Source organism: Penicillium riverlandense (assembly GCF_028828495.1).
Source record: "Penicillium riverlandense strain IBT 135883 chromosome Unknown utg000003l_segment0_segment0, whole genome shotgun sequence".
In the NCBI taxonomy this organism is placed as follows: Eukaryota; Fungi; Ascomycota; class Eurotiomycetes; order Eurotiales; family Aspergillaceae; genus Penicillium; species Penicillium riverlandense.
In genome coordinates this window covers 4,148,111-4,167,107 of record NW_026643196.1, presented here as the reverse complement: position 1 = coordinate 4,167,107, position 18,997 = coordinate 4,148,111, and the positions used below count along the sequence as shown (strand labels likewise).

The 18,997-nt window shown below is 54.5% G+C and overlaps 8 protein-coding genes across 8 annotated transcripts; 5 read left to right on the top strand and 3 right to left on the bottom strand.

Moving 5' to 3' along the window:
- Window positions 1-110: 110 nt before the first annotated feature.
- Window positions 111-1,144, top strand: N7474_005297 (Zn(II)2Cys6 transcription factor domain-containing protein; the record flags this gene model as incomplete). The annotated part of the gene is made up of 3 exons (XM_057196712.1): window positions 111-218; window positions 270-367; window positions 430-1,144. The coding sequence occupies 3 exons, from the start codon at window positions 111-113 to the stop codon at window positions 1,142-1,144; spliced, it is 921 nt and encodes a 306-aa protein (XP_057054108.1).
- A 1,404-nt stretch (window positions 1,145-2,548) lies between these two features.
- On the top strand, window positions 2,549-3,151 carry N7474_005296 (uncharacterized protein; the record flags this gene model as incomplete). Its single annotated transcript, XM_057196711.1, has 1 exon — window positions 2,549-3,151. The coding sequence occupies one exon, from the start codon at window positions 2,549-2,551 to the stop codon at window positions 3,149-3,151; it is 603 nt and encodes a 200-aa protein (XP_057054107.1).
- Window positions 3,152-3,529: 378 nt separating this feature from the next.
- On the top strand, window positions 3,530-4,072 carry N7474_005295 (C6 transcription factor; the record flags this gene model as incomplete). The annotated part of the gene is made up of 1 exon (XM_057196710.1): window positions 3,530-4,072. The coding sequence occupies one exon, from the start codon at window positions 3,530-3,532 to the stop codon at window positions 4,070-4,072; it is 543 nt and encodes a 180-aa protein (XP_057054106.1).
- Window positions 4,073-4,270: 198 nt separating this feature from the next.
- N7474_005294 (zinc-binding alcohol dehydrogenase family protein) lies at window positions 4,271-5,287 on the bottom strand (the record flags this gene model as incomplete). The annotated part of the gene is made up of 1 exon (XM_057196709.1): window positions 4,271-5,287. One exon carries the CDS (start codon window positions 5,285-5,287, stop codon window positions 4,271-4,273), a length of 1,017 nt encoding a protein of 338 aa, XP_057054105.1.
- A 537-nt stretch (window positions 5,288-5,824) lies between these two features.
- N7474_005293 (Glycoside hydrolase-type carbohydrate-binding subgroup) lies at window positions 5,825-6,882 on the top strand (the record flags this gene model as incomplete). The annotated part of the gene is made up of 2 exons (XM_057196708.1): window positions 5,825-6,330; window positions 6,384-6,882. The coding sequence occupies 2 exons, from the start codon at window positions 5,825-5,827 to the stop codon at window positions 6,880-6,882; spliced, it is 1,005 nt and encodes a 334-aa protein (XP_057054104.1).
- A 579-nt stretch (window positions 6,883-7,461) lies between these two features.
- On the top strand, window positions 7,462-8,540 carry N7474_005292 (nicotinate-nucleotide diphosphorylase (carboxylating); the record flags this gene model as incomplete). Its single annotated transcript, XM_057196707.1, has 3 exons — window positions 7,462-7,617; window positions 7,669-7,724; window positions 7,805-8,540. The coding sequence occupies 3 exons, from the start codon at window positions 7,462-7,464 to the stop codon at window positions 8,538-8,540; spliced, it is 948 nt and encodes a 315-aa protein (XP_057054103.1).
- A 207-nt stretch (window positions 8,541-8,747) lies between these two features.
- Window positions 8,748-13,474, bottom strand: N7474_005291 (putative anucleate primary sterigmata (ApsB); the record flags this gene model as incomplete). Its single annotated transcript, XM_057196706.1, has 2 exons — window positions 8,748-11,459; window positions 11,516-13,474. The coding sequence occupies 2 exons, from the start codon at window positions 13,472-13,474 to the stop codon at window positions 8,748-8,750; spliced, it is 4,671 nt and encodes a 1,556-aa protein (XP_057054102.1).
- Window positions 13,475-14,155: 681 nt separating this feature from the next.
- Window positions 14,156-18,383, bottom strand: N7474_005290 (Sec7 domain protein; the record flags this gene model as incomplete). The annotated part of the gene is made up of 2 exons (XM_057196705.1): window positions 14,156-16,044; window positions 16,100-18,383. The coding sequence occupies 2 exons, from the start codon at window positions 18,381-18,383 to the stop codon at window positions 14,156-14,158; spliced, it is 4,173 nt and encodes a 1,390-aa protein (XP_057054101.1).
- Window positions 18,384-18,997: the final 614 nt, after the last annotated feature.

Sequence of the window (18,997 nt, the reverse complement as noted above, 5' to 3'; positions counted from 1 at the left end):
CTGACGCCCATACTCCAAAACCCGGGCTTTTCGTCCTTTCTGCCTCCCAGCCCTAATTACCTACTTCCTTCCGGTTCACATCTGCCCCTCCCAACCCATATTTGCCCATAATGGCTGCGCGCCAATCGACACCCACGTCCGACCACTCACATTCGGACGGCAATGTTCGTAAGCGGGTGTGCAAGGCCTGCGATCGCTGTCGACTGAAGAAATCCAAGGTATGTGCTGACGGCCTTGGTGTGGCTAGGCTTGCGCTAACCATTCCTCAGTGTGATGGAGCTAGCCCATGCTCGCGCTGTCGAGCAGACAATGCCATCTGCGTCTTCGGGGAACGCAAGAAGGCCCATGATAAAGTGTACCCTAAGGGGTAAGCTTGTGACCTGGCGATAGTGTTTCTGAAATGTATAACTGACAGTTCTTCCGCCCTAGATATGTTGAGATGCTCGAACAGCAACAAGCCTGGCTGGTCCACGGCCTCCAGGAGCTCTATCGACGATCCACCGACGGCGAAGGCTGGGCCGGCGACCGATTGAAGCCCGAGCCCAACGGCCACCCGCTCACACACGACCTGCTCACCCACCTGGGCGCGCTCGATCACACTAAGGGCGAGCACTTTGAAGAAAATCCCGAGACCATGCAGCAGGATCTGTGGCGCACCAACGCCGGGCATATGCAACGCCAGGAGTCCTCCGACGGCAGCACCGACAGCCCACAATCCCCCACGGCTCGGTCTCGGTTTTCGTCCGACGCCTTCAGTCAGCGCCAGATGCCCCCGACTCCGCCGGCCTATAGCCCGACGGCGCGTGCGCCCCAAATCAAGGGCGAGCCTCAGATGTCCGGCAGCTATGCGCAGCAGCTACCCATGCAGGGCGTGGTCAACCCGCTCGCTCTGCAGGGTGGTCCTCAACAGCAACAGCAGTGGCCCAATAATCCCGGTTTCAATCCTTTTGATGAGATGGACTTCATGAACTCGGCCGACTATGCCAACTTGTCATTCGATGACAACCAAATGGCCTCACCCATGTTCAACCGCCAGATGCCCGTGAACTGCATGTCGTCGGGGCCCTTTGTCGACTCCAAGAACGACTACGAAGACTTCAACCAGTTCCTCAATCCGAATCCGACGGAGATCACCTCCATCTGATTTCCTTCTGCCTTTTTAACGCCGTATGACGTGATGCATGTATACTATACATGTTTCTTATTTGGGTTCTGGTTCTGGGTTCGGCTTCTTTCTGTTTCTGGGGCAATTATCCCCCACTGCCTGGTGCAATTGGGTGTCCTAATATCAATCACTGTACAGAGAAACTACTACTGGGCGGGGCGGTCTTTTGGTTTTGGTTCTGCGGTGCCTGGAGTTTTTCTTTGGTTTGATTCTTGATTCTTTTCTTCAAATCTACGCAAAATAGGAGATTCCCTTCTCTTTCTTGATGGCATTTGGTTGGTCTGTCATGTCACCGTTACACCATTTCGATGAAATGAACTTCTATCCCAAACGATGATATCATCATCCTGACCCAGATCTTGTTCAGAGTCCGGTTCGACCAGGGGGTTCAGCCATGACTCGATCAAGCCTGCGTGATCTCCTAGAACCCGTTCTTCAGGTCTGCCATATCTAGAACCCCCACTGTCTAGTAGCCCGGACCAACGTGCCGATGTGATCTCGACTTGCCCGTTAGGACTCCACAGGGTCGGGTTCGCCGAGATGACTAATTGATATAGATTGACAAGAAGTGACACATTTGCATTTGGAAGATTCGATATGAGTCTATGATTGATCATTGCTTACATGTTCTATGCATTCGCAAGAACCTTAACAATGTACATACTCGCTAGACTTGCTACTACTAACAGATAGCGGTGCTGCGCCAGCTCAGCCCTGCCCAGCCTGCCCTGAGTCAGCGGAATGGAATCAAACCAACTCCACTTTAGCATCCACCCGTATTGTACGGTTGTAATATTTACCTCTTCTGCCAAAATCTCGGTCTCCCAGGGCGCGAGACGCCGATGTGCCGACATTTCCTACTTAGGGCTGATGTTCCGTTCAGACTTGCGTGTGGGCAGTTGTTACATCCGTTTTTCCGCCCCTCTCGTGAGAACTCACTACAAACCCCACCAAAAAAAAAGGTTGAAACTCGGGCGTCTCATTGTCTACTTCCCCGTCTAACTTAAGCCCAGGGGGTAGGGGGGCCAGGTGTGTACTGTACAAGGCAGCAGCGAACTAACTAGAAAGGAAAAAACACAAAAACCCCTCGGAACCCCCTTGATCCTGCGTTTGGGTCACTCGGCCCCGGAGCCCGAAACTCTCCGCCCGGATGCTGGTTGCTCCTAAACCCGACAACTCCGCCTAGCTGCAGTCAGTCAGAGTTCTGACAGAGTCCTGACTGTTTTCCAAAAATGGTCTACTTCGGCCCTTCACGAGGGTGTGCCACATGCAAGCGGCGGCGGAAGAAGGTTCGTTGTCTTTTACGTTTAATAATCAGTGAAGAATAATTACTGGTGCTGATCGTAGCCAACCCCGTGCGTAGTGCGATGAAACGCGGCCTGTATGCTTTTCGGGGCCCTGTCAGGCAGAGACTGCTTCGCTAACCTCCCCGGAAAGTCGTGTATGAGATGTGTCACTGCCAAGCGCACATGTGGTGGCTATGAGAATGATGAGAAGGTCGTCATCCAGCAATACGAACGCCCCGAGAATAAGACTGGCAGCACCACCAAGTCAATTGGGCGCAAGTGCTCACTCCCTGTGCGAGGACATCTCCCAGGAACAAATATCCTAGCCAACGACAATTCGCCAATAGAAGTGCCCGACGAGGCCGTGGACGAATTCGCCCTGCAGGCCTTTGTGTATGACTTTTGCGTCAGCTCAACAAATCAGGCCCTCTCCCGTGGCTTTTTGGGGCGTCTCGAGTCTCGTCTGCATCGTCTAGGCTGGAAGTCTAATCTGGCCAAGGCTTGTGAACTGGTCGCCTTTGCTAAACATGGCATCTCGCTCAATCGCCCGCATTTGACCCTCCGGGCTGAGAAATTGTATCAGAATTTGGTGGCCTCGCTGGCTGTTGATATCCAGCATCCTCCCAACAAGGAGGACAAAGTGCTGGTCGCCTTGCTTTTGGGTCTTTATGAGGTGCGCAACATTTGCCGTTATATGTAAGATGGGGAGCTGACTCTCCCCGGCGTAGATCATTGCTGCCGATGACTTGCGCCCTAGTAAGCACAACGTCCATGCGAGTGGTGTCGCTGCTATGCTCGGGGTGAGAATTTCCCCATTGCATCTCCTGCAAGCTGTCCAGAGCGGTCAGTCACTTGGTGCTTTGGGCGGAGCAGTAAACGTATGTGTGCTCTGTCGATATGCAATACCGTAAAGATCTTGCTGACTGCAGCGTAGAATACTGGTCTGCTTACACCTCCAATTGCAGAGTCTCCAGCCCAAGCATTAGATCCCCTACTATCTATACTAGGATCCGTTTGGGAACGAAGCAATGGCAAAGTTAATACCACTGCCGAGATACTCTCACTCCGGGACGAGGCAATGCAGCTGAACGACAAGTTCTCCAAATGGGAAGAAGTTCAACCTAATGATTTCAAACCGAGTACGGTTGGCTCCATGACCGGACGAGGCGTGTTCTTCGATTATGGGGTGGGCTCCTGGCCCGGCAAAGTGGATACCTACTTTGATCCCTACGTTGCTGGGGTGTGGAATGCCTACCGCGCCGCTCGATTATTGCTTATCGACTTGATTCTGCAACTAACGGGGATTATCGATGATGACAAGGATCATGACGCGGAATTAGATGCGGTGCTGCATGTTTTGGAGGACATGCTTTCGTCCATTCCGTACCATCTGGCGGAAGACGTGCATATCTTTTTACGTGATGCAGATTCCAATTCATCGATTGCCAACCCAGGTCGATCGGTCGGTGGCTTGTTGCTAATGCATTCCATGCACGTTGTTTCCAATCTCCTGATTATCAACCCTCAGATTCGAACCTATATGAAGAAAAGACTGGTGTGGATGAAACAGAATATGGGGATAGGGCTGGCATCCATCCTCGCCAACGTGGGTATTTTCTGATCTTTTTTTTTTGTTACACTGCTAACTATATTTTAGTCTTCAACCCCGGAACCCGACTCTTTTTCCGGTAGTAGTATGCTGGTTCTAGTCGGACTACTGGCCTGAGACTAGTCGACTTGAGACAAATGAAGCGAGTTGATTATCAACGAATTAACGAGACACGCAATAATGACATATTGAAGCCAATAAACACACTTTCTAAAGCATAACCACCACCTTCTTAGCAGAAACCCCCTTCTGGAGCAGGTCCAGTGCACCCTGCACACCCTCCAGCCCCTTAGCCGCAATAAGTGGCTCCGGAGCCGGGACAAACGACCGAACCTTGAGCGCCTGAGGCAAGAAGTCCTCGTAGATTGCTTTCCCGATATGATTATCTCGCAGCGCATCGCCACGGCATTGCTTGACCGTGACTCCCTCCGGAAGGTCCAGATCCACCGGCACAGGCTTGGTGGAAACAACGCACTTGGAGCCCTGCGACGCCGCAACCACCTTGGCTGTGGCCTGCGTCGCGGAGAAACCAATACAATCAAACGCGCCGGCAAGTTCTCTATCCTGGAGAGCAAGGAGCAGCTCTTCAACGACGTCGGCGCTGTGGTAGTCTAGCACCTGGCTTGCGCCGAGTTTCTTCACCAGTTCGAAGTTATGTGGCGAAGCGGTGGCCACGACTTCGTATCCCGCTGCCACAGCCAGCTGTACAGCGTTGCAGCCCACGCTGGATGCTGCGCCCCAGATCAGGACCGTCTTGCCGGTGGGCTTTTGGGAGGGTGAGGTGGGGAGTTGCAGGTGAAGATTTTCGCCTTGAAATAGCGCACACGAGGCGGTCGACAGACCCAAAGGAAGCACTGAGGCCGACTCATACGAGATTTCGTCGGGGATGAGACTGGCCAGATTGGTGCGCAAGATGGTGTAGGTCTGAAAAGCCCCGTCTCGCTGCTCTTGTGTCGCGAAGACCACGGAGTGTCCCACCACGCGATCGCCGTTCTTAAAGCGTGTCACGTTGGGGCCAATGGCCATAACCTCGCCGGCGACATCTTGACCCATGATGGCTGGATACTGGAGGGGGAAGATTCCGCGGATTTGGGTCATGTTGTCGATGGGATTGATCGCCACGGCGTGGTTGCGCACGAGAATCTCGTTAGGGCCCGGGGTGTAGGTCGGAGCGGGCTTGACCTCGAGGGGGTGAGCCTTGGGCTCATTGATCCAAGCAGCAGACATAGTGTTGAATATAATGTTTGGAACGGGTTTGAACTATTATGAATTCGGGTGTTGGTTGTGCGTTGTGATGAAGAAGATGAAGTGTGTTTTTGCAGCGACACAATTCCCGTATTTATATTCTGATTTCGGACGGACATATTGGCCGGCCATCTTGCAAGTCCGAACAGGGAGTCCAAAACCCCGAGCGGACATGAGTGACATGGTGAGGCTGTTGGGTGGTGGTGGTGGTTGTATACTTGGTCGCGCGCAACGCTAGCCCGAAACAGGAAATACTGTATACGGTTAGCGTTGAGCGCTGTCTGTGCCGAAAAGAGTTCATTACGTCCAACTATACCAGCGCGTTGAATCTCAAGGGAGATATTTAGGCAATAATAGTGGAGTTAACAACGGTAGAGGACAAGTATGGCCGAACCACGAAGGAACGGGTAAACCCTTTAGGCTAAAGCCAAACGGAGGTTGATCCCGCAATATTTCCCCCACATTACTCTCTTCTCTCACTCCTCCTGTCTTACTTCTCTCACTCCCACACCATCCACCATGTCTTCCTCCACTCAACTAGCCGAATTCAACTTCATTCCCCTGGGCGCCATCATCCAGGAGTTCCGCGTCGGCGGCACCAACATCGTCCTGGGCTTCCCCACGCAGGACCACTATGTCAAGTACAACACCGCGCACTACGGTGCCACGATTGGCCGGGTCGCCAACCGCATCAAGGACGGCGTCATCCACAACCTGAATGGCAAGGAGATTCATCTGGCCCGCAACAATGGGCCCAATTCGTTGCACGGCGGCGAGAAGGGCTGGGGCAAGCGTGTCTTCGATGGTCCGCACACCGTCCAGCGCAATGGCCACGACGCTCTGCTCTACAAGTACCTCTCCAAGGATGGTGAGGAGGGGTACCCTGGTACCGTCGAGGTGCGAGTCTGGTACACGGCGAGCAAGGAGGACGACGGCGCGGCCAAGAGCGTGCTGACGGCCGAGTACGAGGTGGAGTTTGTCGGCGATGAGTGCGAGGAGACGGTAGTCAACATCACCAACCACAGGTATGTCAATCATCCCAAGCTGGAGATCGCAGCTCGCTCACCCCTCACCACAGCTACTTCAACATTACCGGCGGCCCGACCGTGTCCGGTACCACCGCCCAGCTCGCAACCGCCGACTACCTCCCTATCGACTCCACCGGCATCCCGGTCGGCACCATCGACAAGTTCCCCCGCGACGTGGCTTCCCCCTTCACGCTGAACACCAACGAGCCGCACATCGACGACGTCTTTGTCATGGAGACCGATCCGTCTAAGATCCCGCTCGACACGCGTGGCCTGCCACTGCGTCGTCTCGCGCAGTTCAGCCACCCGGACACCAAGCTGCACCTTGAAGTGCACAGCACGGAACCCGCCTTCCAGTTCTACACAGGCAAGTACATCAATATCCCCTCAATTGACGGTGCTCCGCCGCACGGCGAGGGCGCCGGTTTCTGCGTGGAGCCCAGTCGGTACGTCAATGCTATCAACGAAGACAAGTGGCGCAACATGGTGCTCCTCAAGAAGGGGCAGATCTTTGGCTGCAAGACTGTGTACAAGGCGTGGAAGGCCTAGACATGTTCATGATACAGTGAATGAAAAGAAAAGCGGAGCCTTGATCTCCATTATTGAGGCATTTTGGTTTATGTTGTTTGGTAGAGGGATTATTCAACCTCGGCCCAGTGAGCCTCGGGAGACCGAGTATAGGAGCGGATCCTCTCGGCCCGTATGACAGGAGATCGGTATTACCGCCGACGGAATAGTGTTCATAATCACGCGAGATCTTCCGTCGGGTCTCTTTTCGATCTTGTAGTTTGTTAGTCCGACCCACGAACCCGCGGCTACTCGGCAATGCAGTCCCACCACTGTACTTGGAACGGTGCGCTGTCCGTAACTGTCCGTACTATGATACTCTCCGCTTTCCAGAGGAACGTCATGAATTGATCCGCTGCAGAGCGATCTGATTTTATGATTTCCGGAAGTAACCTCAGCCTTCTATCATGTTCGAGAGTTCGACCACTTCAGTATAGATCCACGTGACCTCGCCCAGAATCGGGGCCCTCACCCGCTTTTTTCCGCCCGCGGGGTGATATGATATGGCTAGACCGCAGACTACTGCATAGTAACATATATCCTCAATTATTGTACAACAGAATGGCTGCAGCATATGGTGACCCCCGTCATCTCCTCCCCACCAACTACAAGCGCCTCATCAGCGCCTGGCTGGAAGAAGACTGTCCGAGTCTGGATTATGGCGGGTTCGTGGTGGGGGAGTCCGAGGGCGAGGCCCGGTTACTGGGGAAGAGCAAGGTATGCCGTTTATCTCGGCATTGAGCCAGAAAGAGTATTGACGGTAAACAGGGAATGGTAGCGGGTGTTCCCTTCTTCGATGAAGTCTTCTCTCAACTCGGTTGCTCGTATGCCACTCCTCGCTTCCGCGGTCTCTTTGTGAACCATCTTTTTGAGCCATTGACGCTGACACCAACCCTGATTCCAGAATTGAATGGCACGTCAAAGAGGGTCAGCAGATATCCCCCATAACCCACTGCGCCACCGTCCGCGGTCCCATCCGCAAGATCCTGCTGGGCGAGCGCGTCGCCCTCAACATCCTCGCCCGCTGCTCCGGCATCGCAAGCAAGAGCTCCACCCTCGTCGCCGCACTCCGAGCGCAAGGATGGACGGGCACGCTAGCCGGGACGCGCAAGACAACCCCCGGCTTCCGCATTGTCGAAAAATACGGCATTCTCGTCGGCGGCGCAGACCCGCACCGCCATGATCTGTCGTCCATGACCATGCTAAAGGATAACCACGTCTGGGCCTGCGCGAACAATACCGCCGCCGCAGATGGAGGAAAGGCCCCCATTTCAACGGATGACGAATCCATTGCCGCGGCCATTCCCCGCGCCGTGGCAGCAGCTAAAGCGGCCGGCGGGTTCGCGACCAAGGTCGAAGTCGAGTGTCGGAGTGTCGAGGAGGCGAATGCGGCTATCGGGGCCGGGGCGGATGTGATCATGTTGGATAACTTTACGCCAGATGGGGTGCGCGCTGCGGCGGCGCAGTTGAAGGCCGAGTGGAAGGCGAAGCAGCGCAACTTCCTGATCGAGGTGTCTGGTGGACTCACCGAGGACAACGCCGCGGCGTATGCGTGTGCCGATGTGGATATTTTGTCGACGAGCTCCATTCACCAGGGGACGGGGATCGTGGATTTTTCGCTGAAGGTGTCGTTGCGGTAGACATTGTGTGTTGTACAGTACTAAATTCTATTGAGAAGTTTGTAGATGCATGGTAACATATTCTCATTGCTTGAATGATACATCAAATAACGCCTGCATGTCTGTCATGACCCATAAGTTAATCACATACATCCGACTTCCAATGCCGCATGCGCCCCGGGTATTCCAAGTTATTTGTACATCCATCCCCCTTCTCCCCTAAAATTATCAAACCTCAATATCCACTGTGATGCCCTCACCCTCACTTGAGCTGACTGCCTCATCTGAGACCAGCCCACGGCTGCGTCCTGTAGTGCTGCCATCAGTGACGGTGCCCGAGGGGCCTCGGCGAACTCGTTCACGATGAATCTGGTCGCGGAGTCTCTGGTTTTCTGCATCGCGCTCCTCAAGCCGTTTGCGGGCGCCGCTGCGGTCGAGCAAACGCCCTTCACGCTCTGACTTGAGCCGCTTCTCCAACTCGTGCAGTCGATGGATCCATTTATCGTCGCCGCCTTCCCAGCCGCTATTCCCACCGCGCGAGCGGTGCATTATGGCTCCAGCGTCGTTGGTCAGGGTGCTGCTGGATGAGGAGTGAGATGGCTGCGGTAGGCCCGTCGAACTGCGTGTCAATCCTCTTTCAGAGCGAGGTTTTTGTTCAGTGCCTGTCGTAGAATTGTGACGAGATACCGCTCGTTCTGTATTTGCCGCCGATCCAAAAGATGGCGAGCGCGGGCCTGAAGTCATGACTGACGCTGCGGCCGCTGACGCAGAGCCCTGGCTGCGCGAATTGGACTGGAGCAGGTTGAGTTCTGCCTTCAAGAGCCGGTTCTCGCCTTTCAGTTTGGACATCTCCGACGACGAGCCGGAGTGGCCACGACCTTGCTGTTGAGACCGCAGATTTTTGACAGCTTCCTCAAGCCGTTCGAGTTTTCGGACCCGGGTGTTGAACGAATTCTCGAGGTTTTGATATTGTTTGTTCAGATCGTGGTCGACGGTCTTGATCCGTGTCTTCAACCCAGAAATCACGCTCTCGACAGTTTTGATCGCAAGCAAAAGATTGCGGCTGAATCCGGGCCAGAACAAGATATTGCCAATAACCTCTTGGCTCGGGAGGTTGCCATTAATCAAACTGTTAGAGTGAGCCCAGTCCGGTCCACACATCGTAGACAGCCGTTTCCAGATGTTCAGGAAGAGAGCATTGCGTTCGCTGAGCTGATCTTTGAATTGCTGCTCCAGGGTCATGAACCTCTTGCGATCCTGATTGCGTGCATTTTCCAGTTCCGTAATGCGAGAGTTGTTCTGCGTGATGGTTCGAGACGCCTGGTGATGAGATTTAAGCGACTGCTCGAACGACTGCTTGTCTGCCCGTCGGGCCTGCCGCTCACGTTCGAGCAGCTCCGAGAGTTTACGGGACTCTAAGCCATGGCTCTCCAGGAGAGAATCGCGGTTGCGAAGAATCGACTCCTTCTCGTCCAGTTGGGAGCGGACACTCTCCAGTTCCAGAGCAGTTGACTCGAGCTCCTTCTGCAACTTCATGATGTTGGAGATCAAGCTGGATCGGCTGCCATTCAGGTCACCCAGTGTCTCGCGGAGGTTGTTCTCAAGGTCCATGAGCCGTTCGCGCCAGGTAGAAGTCTCAATCTCCTGAGCGGACAAACTCTTCTTTAGTCTTCGGGCTTCCTCCTTCGCTGCCGAGGCCTCACGGTTCAGTTCGTTCATGATCCGCTGGACCTCCTGCTTCTCCTTGCTTCCAACAACCTCGCGCTGGTGTCGTTCGCCTGCTAGTCGCTGTTCGAGCTCCCTGGTCTTCTCCTTTTCACTGTGCAGGCTCATTGCATATGTCTTCAGCTCAGACTCCAGGTCACCAATGCGGATCTTATCACCATCTTGCTCTTCCCGCAGGAAGGCAATCTCATTCTGGCTCGACTCGATCTGCACCGTCAGCCGCTGTACCTTGGTGTTGGCCTCGAAGAGGCTCTTTTCCAGCGCCTCCATCTCGCGGTTGGTCTCCTCCAGTTCTTGCTGCACGGTCTGGTATCTCTCGAGATTGTTTTGGGCATCTTCTTCGAGGCGGATAATACCTTCGCTCGCCGAGCGCATCTCCGCCTGCAAGACCTTGAGGCTCTCATCCTGGTTGTTCAAGTCCTCATTCATGCGTTGACACTCGACAATCTTCTGATCAAGCTCCTCCCCGAGAGCGTCCAGCTCTTCCTGCGCCTCAGCTTGCAGTTCCTGGAAAGCAGCCTCACGCTCGTCGGCCAGCTGCAGAGCTTGGTCTCTCTCTTGCTGCAAGTTCTGCATCTCCTCTTCGGCTTGGTCAACATCGGCTTGATAAGCTTGATCAATCGCCTCCAGTTCTCGAATGTAGTCGTCAAGCTGGGCCCCGATGGCCTGGTTCTCAAGCTTGAGGGTAGACACCTGATCGCGTAATTGTCCATTACGTGCCTCCAGCTCGTCGCGGTCTAGATCACTGGTACGTGTTCCGTCGCTCACTTCGGAAGAAGACGGCCTGATGTTGGCGCGTGATGCCGAGCGGTCGAGAATGCTATCTCCCGCAACTGATCGGCTACCATCGCGGCGTTGGCCAAGCTTTAGCTCCTCAATTTCTTGATAGAGGCGTTCTTTCTCCCGGTTGCGAGACGTCAGCATTGAAGTCTGCGCGCTGACTTCCTTTCTCAGCTCTGCATTCTCCTGCTTCAGAAGTTCAATCTCGACCATAAGCGTGTTGCTGGAAGTGACAGCTCGGCTGCCATCCTTGTCGGATGCTGACGCGTAGGAAACCGTTGAACCGCCCCGATCACGCTGTCCAGGCTTTGCGCCGCCGGTGGCAGTGTACATCTCGCTCCGCAGACGTATCGTCTCATCCCGTAGCCTTCGGTTTTCATCTTCGGCTTGCTCACGCGCAGCAGTCTCCGCATCAAGCATATCTTTCCACATATCCTGTGACATGAAGTGGTTAGCGCGGACCGGAGATGATGATATTCCCAATTACATACCCTCTCCTCTCTAGCACCAGCATCTGACCCTCCAGCTCGGTTCTCGCTCAAGGACTTGACCATTTCGGCCAGGCGGCGTTTTTCGCTTTCTCTTGCGACACATTCGGACCTCAGTCGCTCGATTTCGAGCTCGTAGGTTTCAACCCGCTCACGCAGGTAGACAACTTCTCCATCCTGGGCCGAGTCACGATCTCCTTCTGAGCCCTCCGGGTCATGATTGACCATTGATTCCTTGTCCGATTGATGATCCTTTAGCTGCTTCTCCAGATCACGGATCTTGCGCTTGAGGCCTTGATTGTCCTTCTGGAGCTTGAGCTTGTCTGATTTCAGCTCGACATTCTCAGATATCATTTCCTTAATGCCTTCCTCAGACCGCTTGTTCAGCGCCTCGTTCAGAAAATGGATTCGCATTTTCAGGTCGAAGTTTTCCTTCGACAGACGGTCAATTGTGCTGCTTTGTTCTTTGAGGGTCATTGAGCGGCCACTTCTCCCAAACGCCGGGGTCGAGGCCCCTACCCGTTTCTCAGGAGACATGCCCTGGAAGTCTTCTCGGAACCGTTGTACGAAGGTGGTTGGAACTTGAATGCCCTTAACACGCTCTGCAATTGCCGTATCGGTCGGAAATGTACTGTCTTGCGGTCGCGCTCTTGGCGTCTCCGGTGCCGACGTCTCGTCAAACCTTGCTGTCTGCCGTGTTGACCGTGGGGAGCCTTCCTCTTCATTTAAGGTTTGTAGACCACCATCAAATGGGCCGTTCACATTCCGTTTCTCCAGAGAATTCTCTTCGCTGTATCCAGAGACCCCAGATGCCATACTTCCAAGACTGGTTGTTCTTGTCATATTGGTGCGGGCTCCAGTATGAAGGCTCCCGAACTGGTCAGAGGCAGCACCTCCTGACTGGAGGGCGTAGTCTGCTCCTAATGTAGCATCACTGTTTGTCGTTTCCGTGTTGGTGCTTGTGACAGAGGAATGCGAGAGACGATGAGGCCCCTGACGGCTGTTCAGATATTTGGGTCGAGTTCCTCTCCGGCCGCTACCACGTAAGGCTGCGTCTCCAGAGTAACTGCTTTGATCACTGAATAATCTTGACGGACCCGGCGACACGCTGCGAGAGGAGCCTTGAAGCTTGGATGGTGTAAGCTGTGACTCGTTCTCTGATTGAGACATTTGGGATCTATAGTGTCGGTCGTCTTGGGATAGTCGACTGGAGTCGTTGTTCGTCTCGGACAAAGTGAGCTGATTCCGGCGGTTCGCAGCAGCAGCGGCCGGTGACGAGGTCATGGGGTCGAGCAGCGAGTTGTTGTCTCCTTGTTGCGCCGGTTGCTCCGAGTGGACGGTTGGTTTATCCCTGTTCTGGTCCTGCGTTGGCGCAGAGTCTTGGTAAGTGTGCGACAGTCCCTCAAAGGATATGTCCGCCGCATGGTCGCCAGATACCCCGACGAGATAGGTATCGTCCGCGCCAGCAACTGGGCCAGTCGCAGCGACATCGATGGTGGACGGCTCTGGCAAGAAACTCGATTCCATATCCATGAGCTTGCGACGCATTTCCGTCTCCTCGATCAGGGTTTGGTTGGTGCCGCGTTCGTGGTCGCCATTTTCACTGGGCGGCAAGAGGCTGCTGTCGTCGCGATCGGTCAAGGGGGTCAGGAGGCTAGGCTCATCCGTCGTGCCTTGCTGCTGGTCTGTTATTGTAGTGGTAGCGGCATGGTCTTCGTTTGTCTCGGCAGTGGATGTAGTGGTGGTTGTTGTGGTGTTTTGCGCGTCGTCTGCTCCTTGGTTCTGTGTTACTGTCGAGTCGTCGATCGCACTCGGGGGCTGATCCCCGTGCGCGTCCTCTGCCATGAAGAATTCGATGGAATTACCAGAGGCATCGACCGGCGACAAGGGCGTGTGGAAGGAAGACTCATTCGAGGGGATGCGGCACGGAGTGTCGATCGGAGTAACGGCGCCGGTCGACATGGTGACGGCGTCCGGGCGTGTTTGGGTCTCCACTTGGGCCGTCCTAGCGTTGGCCCTGACCGCATGGAGAAATTGCAGGAGTGGGAGAGGAAGTACGAAAGTACGAAGTGAGTGAGCTAGTAGTAGGAACTGCTCCTGCCACTTTTGCCTTGGGGTTGAGTGTCGATAAACAGAACGAACCGTGGACACAACACATATCCCCACGGCCAGGCACCGTACTACAGGCATTATTGCCACGCACTTTTCTAGGACCGCTACTAATTCCACCACAGTGAACCAGCCTACTATCCTATATCCACGCTTTGTTACTATATGGCTAGTCTCGGAATTCATCACAATAATAACATTCAAGACAATCATGGTATCCGTAACATCTGCGTGTCTGTCCAAAGCATTATCAAAAACAAGAAAAAAACCGAACGAAATGACCTAAGAAGGGGTAGAGAGTATGGCGCAAAAACCTGCACAGCACGAGTCGCGCAACAAAAGAAGAGACATATACAGGAGGAAATAAAAGATTAAGGGAAAAAAAAGAGAATGGAAGCGAAAGAAACATCACAAGGCATCAGATCGCTTTTGAACGGAAATAAATAGTGTATCCCGGATGTGGCAGCCCATCTGGAGGGTATATAAAGCCAGGGGCATGTATCCAGGGGAAAAGGAAAAAAAGAAAGCTGTAAATCAGGCTGGGCCTGCACCGGTCACGGGCCGCTTGATGCTCACAGAGTCGCTGTCAACACCAGCACCGTTATAGTAATTGTTGGACTCGGCATAGAATTTTTCCTTCGACGTCACAGCATTGCGAAGAGAATCCATATAGGTGCGGAACTTGACAATCTCCCGCAACAGATACGAGGATTTCTTCTCCCAGTTGGCCATCGCTTTGGTGGAGTTGGGATGGCGTGGGGAGAAGGCGAGATTCATGGCAGATCGAAGCTCATTGTGTCTCTGGAGCTCGTCTTCGATGTTCTTCACGTATGTCTGAAGAGCCTTCAGTTGGTCCTCCTCCGTAAGATGGGAGGCGACCATGCTCTGTTGCGGCGGGCTCCAGTCGCTGATGTGGACCCTGTCGGCAGGGAGTCGGGGCCGCACATTCTGCTGATCAATGGAGCTCCGGATCGAGCTCTGGATGCTTGGTCGGGGCCCAGACCCAGGCGGCGGGGACCGACCTTCGGGGTTCACCAAGGCGGTGTTGATCACATTATCGCTCCATCCATATTCAATATTGCTGATACCTCCCACCAGAGGCTCCTTTGACAATCGTGCACTCCAATAGTTGGCCGTAGAGACAAATTCTCGCACAATATCGGGCGTACCAGCTTGGAAGAGATGCACGGCGCCGGTGGGCAGACTCAACGCCCAGACGTGGGGACGGGACTTGGAATATCCGGGCGGGGGAAGAGCACTGGCAATAGTCTGACGTAGCATGAACTTCCAGAGCTCCTCGGCGTTTTCCGTCCAGTTGCCTCCTCCAACCACGACGCCGCCACGCTGCTTCGCTTTCTGGCGCATCGACTTGGAGTTGAAGGAGAAGAGACGCATCCAGCCATGTTGGATGACTGCGAAACATTCGTTCCAGTTTCGGTCCTTGGCTCGTTTGTCCACAGCGTCCAAGTGGTGCTTGTGCTTCAAGCTTCCTTCCTTGGCCCACGGTGCGCCAGCAAGGACCAAAGTCTCATCCTCGAGCAGAGGCATCGTGCGTTCGTTGTCCTCATAGCTGTAAACGGAGGTGGCGGAGTCTTCGCGAATGATTGCCTGGCTCAGTGCATTTGCAAAGCCGATGGATTGTTGGTACTCGCCGCGCGGATACTCCGAGCCGAAAGAGTCCACAGAAGCGGAAGTGAATCTGCCCAGAGAGTATTTGCTCCAAGTGCTTGATGCAGTAGGGCTCCAAAGAGACGACTGATCATCAAGACTTGTTCGGCTGGAGCCCATGAAGGATGGGGGGTACAGCCTCCCTGCTCGAGAACGGGGCTTGGATGACCACCGTGCGGCTCCATGACGCGAATCAGCGGACCGGCCGCGTGGATAAATGTCCGAGCCACTCTTGCTGATCGTGCTGGGGCTTCTGCGTAGCGTACCCATTGAAGGACCCAGGAAGTTATTCGAGTTCATCCGAGAAACTTCTCTCTCGGGCTGAGCACCATACAGAGGAAGCCTTTCTCTTTGGATGGAGTTATAAAACTCTTTCAGAACAGATTCCACCTGCTGTTCCCAGGCTCTCACGGTTCCAGTGAATGGCACACTGACCAGCGGGCCAGTGTCGTTACTGGCATCGACAGGGCTCCGGATGGAATCCACGTCCAATGACCCGTGGCTACCATCGCCAAGAGGGAACGTTGCAGATCGAGCAGAGGTGGGAGTTGCGTCTAGGCTTTGAGGCGTGGTCTTGGTACGATTAACTGGACGCAAGGTGTCAAATCCCTCCGGAGCCGCGTCCATAGCAACTCGATGAATGGTCGGCATAGTGTTCCGTACAAATTGGGATTTAGTCATCTTCTGGTCGATGTCGGCCAAATGAAGATCGGTGTTCAAGAGAAGAAGGGAGTAGCAAATCGTGTGGACAACATCTAAACGGATGGGTTAAATTTGCGCAGAACAAAGGATTACAAGGTATAAACTTACCGGTGGCTTTGAAACCATGACTCGGGTTGCAATCACACCATCTGTTTGAGAAAGCATCTAGGACGCGATCCACTTGTTGAGTCTCTCCCTTTAACACCAGACGCTCACAGAGGCTTCGTAGGGCAGCGAGAATGTTGACGTTGGACCAGTTGAAGAGTCGCATGTACGCCTCCCGAACCTTGGCACGATCAGGGTCACCCAACCAAGCGGCAGCCGGCTCGTTGCCCACAACTTGGTCCTGGCTATCAAAGAGCTTCTGCGCTTGTTCTCGATCAATCGCCGTCGGATCATCCTCCACTGCCTCTCCGGGCCCGTCGGTTGTGTCCTTAGGTTCCTCGGCCGTTTTGGGTTCTTCAGATTCTACCACCGGGGTGTTTACCGCGGTTTGATATTGCGACGCCTCTGAGACGGACGCACCGGGAGATTCGGGGGCCTTGATATCTTTGCCAGTGGAAGGGATTGCCAACTTGTTGAGTTCAACTGGTGTTTCTTTCGGAAGATTATCAGCGGAGTGGTTGGTGGGTGAATTGGCATTGAGCGAGTAATCCTCCACCACAGGTGACAAAGACGCAGAGGGAGTGGCATTCCGGGGTTGGTCTAGTAAGGCCGGCTCTGTGGCCGTTTCTACCTCACTATCTTGAGTGACTACCTTGATTGTCGATTCCTCGGCAGAAGGTGACACGGTCTCTCTTTGTGGTTGCAAAGACGAAGAGTCTTGGGCCTGCGACCCCTCGCGGCGTTGCTCCTTGGAAGCTTGGAGTGCCGGGTTAGCTTCTGCAAGGTACGGATCCATGACCCTCCGCAGACTGCTAACGGGGCTTGGCTCCGGCTTCATCATTTCTAGGGCCTGTGGAGCTGCAATCTCCTGGGGCAAAACAATTGGAGGCGGAACATTCTCAACCACAGACTTCTTGCGCCGGCGGAAGAACGATGATTTTTGTTTCACTACTTGCTGCGGTCCTTTTCGGGCGGATGGCGAGGCCTCGGCGGTAGGAGTCTTGGGGGGCAACTGCTGTTGCCGCCCCTTTAGATTGACCGTCACTCCATTGGCATCTTTGGGTTCATTCTCACGGAGATAGGACAAGTCGTTCGCGCTGGACCCTCCTTGTTCTCCAACACTGGGGGACGGTGTCTTAGATGAGCCGCCGAACACGCGCCGAAAAAACCCAGGACGGTCCTTTGTAGGTGTGTTGGTAGAGGCGAATGTAGTGGTCGAATTCGCTGGAGCCGGTTCCGGAGGATGGGAAGGTTTGTTGTATGAGATCGTTGGGCTCGGGGCTGGCTCCTGCGACGCGGGGATGGGCGGAGGCATTTCCACCTCCCCATCTGGCTGCGCGTATTCATTGTCCCGAGCTCGAAGAGTCCCCGTGCCGATGTTGTCTGCGCGGGTCTTGCGGATCTGAGGAGCCTGTGCTGCCGATTTGGCACTGTTTCGTCGCGACCCCGCCGGCGTCCGTGAATTGGTTGGTGTCCTACTATAGTCCGGGATTTTTCGTGGCCCTCCTGGCACGCTTGGTGTCGGCGCGGCGTCGCTGTCATCGTAGAACAGCGAATCCTGGCCGGCATCGGCCTCCGGATATGGAACATAGGCTCGCTTGGGCCCGCAGTCAAAACTCTCCGAGCGCCTGTCTAAGCCCGAGTCTGCTCGCGTTCGAGGAATGTTGTACGGGTACTCGACCGTCGAGGTTGAGCTTCCCTTGCTACCTTTGCGGGCATCGCTAGATCGCGGAATGTTTGCCGGCACCCCACGCGCGCTCATCGAGTCTCGACCTCGTGTGCTTCCCATTCTCCTCGGCGTTGTTTGATGGTTGGAACTGCTGTTGCTCCGCCTGCCCTTTGTTGTCCTCGTTGCATACCGATTGTCATCATAGGCGTAATCCGCTTCGGAGGACATGGACGAGGAGAAGGTGTGACCGCGATACCGACCGGGGGCAGTCGACTCCTTGGGATATCGGGTGTGGGTATCCGAGTCCAAGGTGGAATTGAACATGCGGTAATCATCTAGAGGAGAGGATGATCCGGGCGCGTCGAATTGGTCCAGGGAGAGAAGCATGTTATCGACGATCGACGTGCGCACGGCATGCTGGGGGGAGAGGGATAGGTCATGTGGATCGCGGTCATCCCCGGAATCGCTGGTGCTCGTGCCATTGTCAATCGTGTCAGGGAAGGTGTCGCGGATCGATGGGCGTTGGAATTTTTGTTTGGACGGCCGGTATTTGGAGGTTTGGGCGGGAGGAGTACGCGGAGGGGAGGGAGCGGCGGTATACTCCCGTTGCTGCGACATAGTTGTCGTCGTGTCCGCTGGAGGGAGAGAGGGAGGGAGAGGAGGAAGATGTTAAAGAAGACCAGTGCAACTGGGCTGAAGCATGGAGGGTGTAACGAGAGTCTCAGACGGGCATTGCGTTCGGCCCAGTCTGGGGGGAAGTGGAGGAGGGAAAGGAGAGACGGAGAACTCGAACTCCTGAGTGGATCTGATCTCGGGGAGCACACCCGTTCACTTTTCACCTGGGGTTCACGAAGGAGAACAATAGTCATGAAAGACCGTCAGGGGAACTGGATGAACTGGGATTCTGATTATTCTTATTCACTATGGTTATTATCATTATTATTATAATTCCGGATTTCAGGATCAACTGAGGATCGGCATCCTGGATGATTATTATTCAGGGGCTGAAGATGGCGTTGTCTGTCTGTCCGGAGCATGTAGCATGTATGTAACCCTAAGCCCAGACAGAGTCTCTATCTTTGCAATTTCTGACTGCTCGCATTTCTCCACATCGTGATGCTGCAGGCGATGCAGCGGAGGTGATGCCTCATCCCGATCCCTTGCAGACAGGTCACTTGTCAGCTGATCGGGATCTTCTCGGGTGGGCTGTCCATTACACACTCGGAATTATG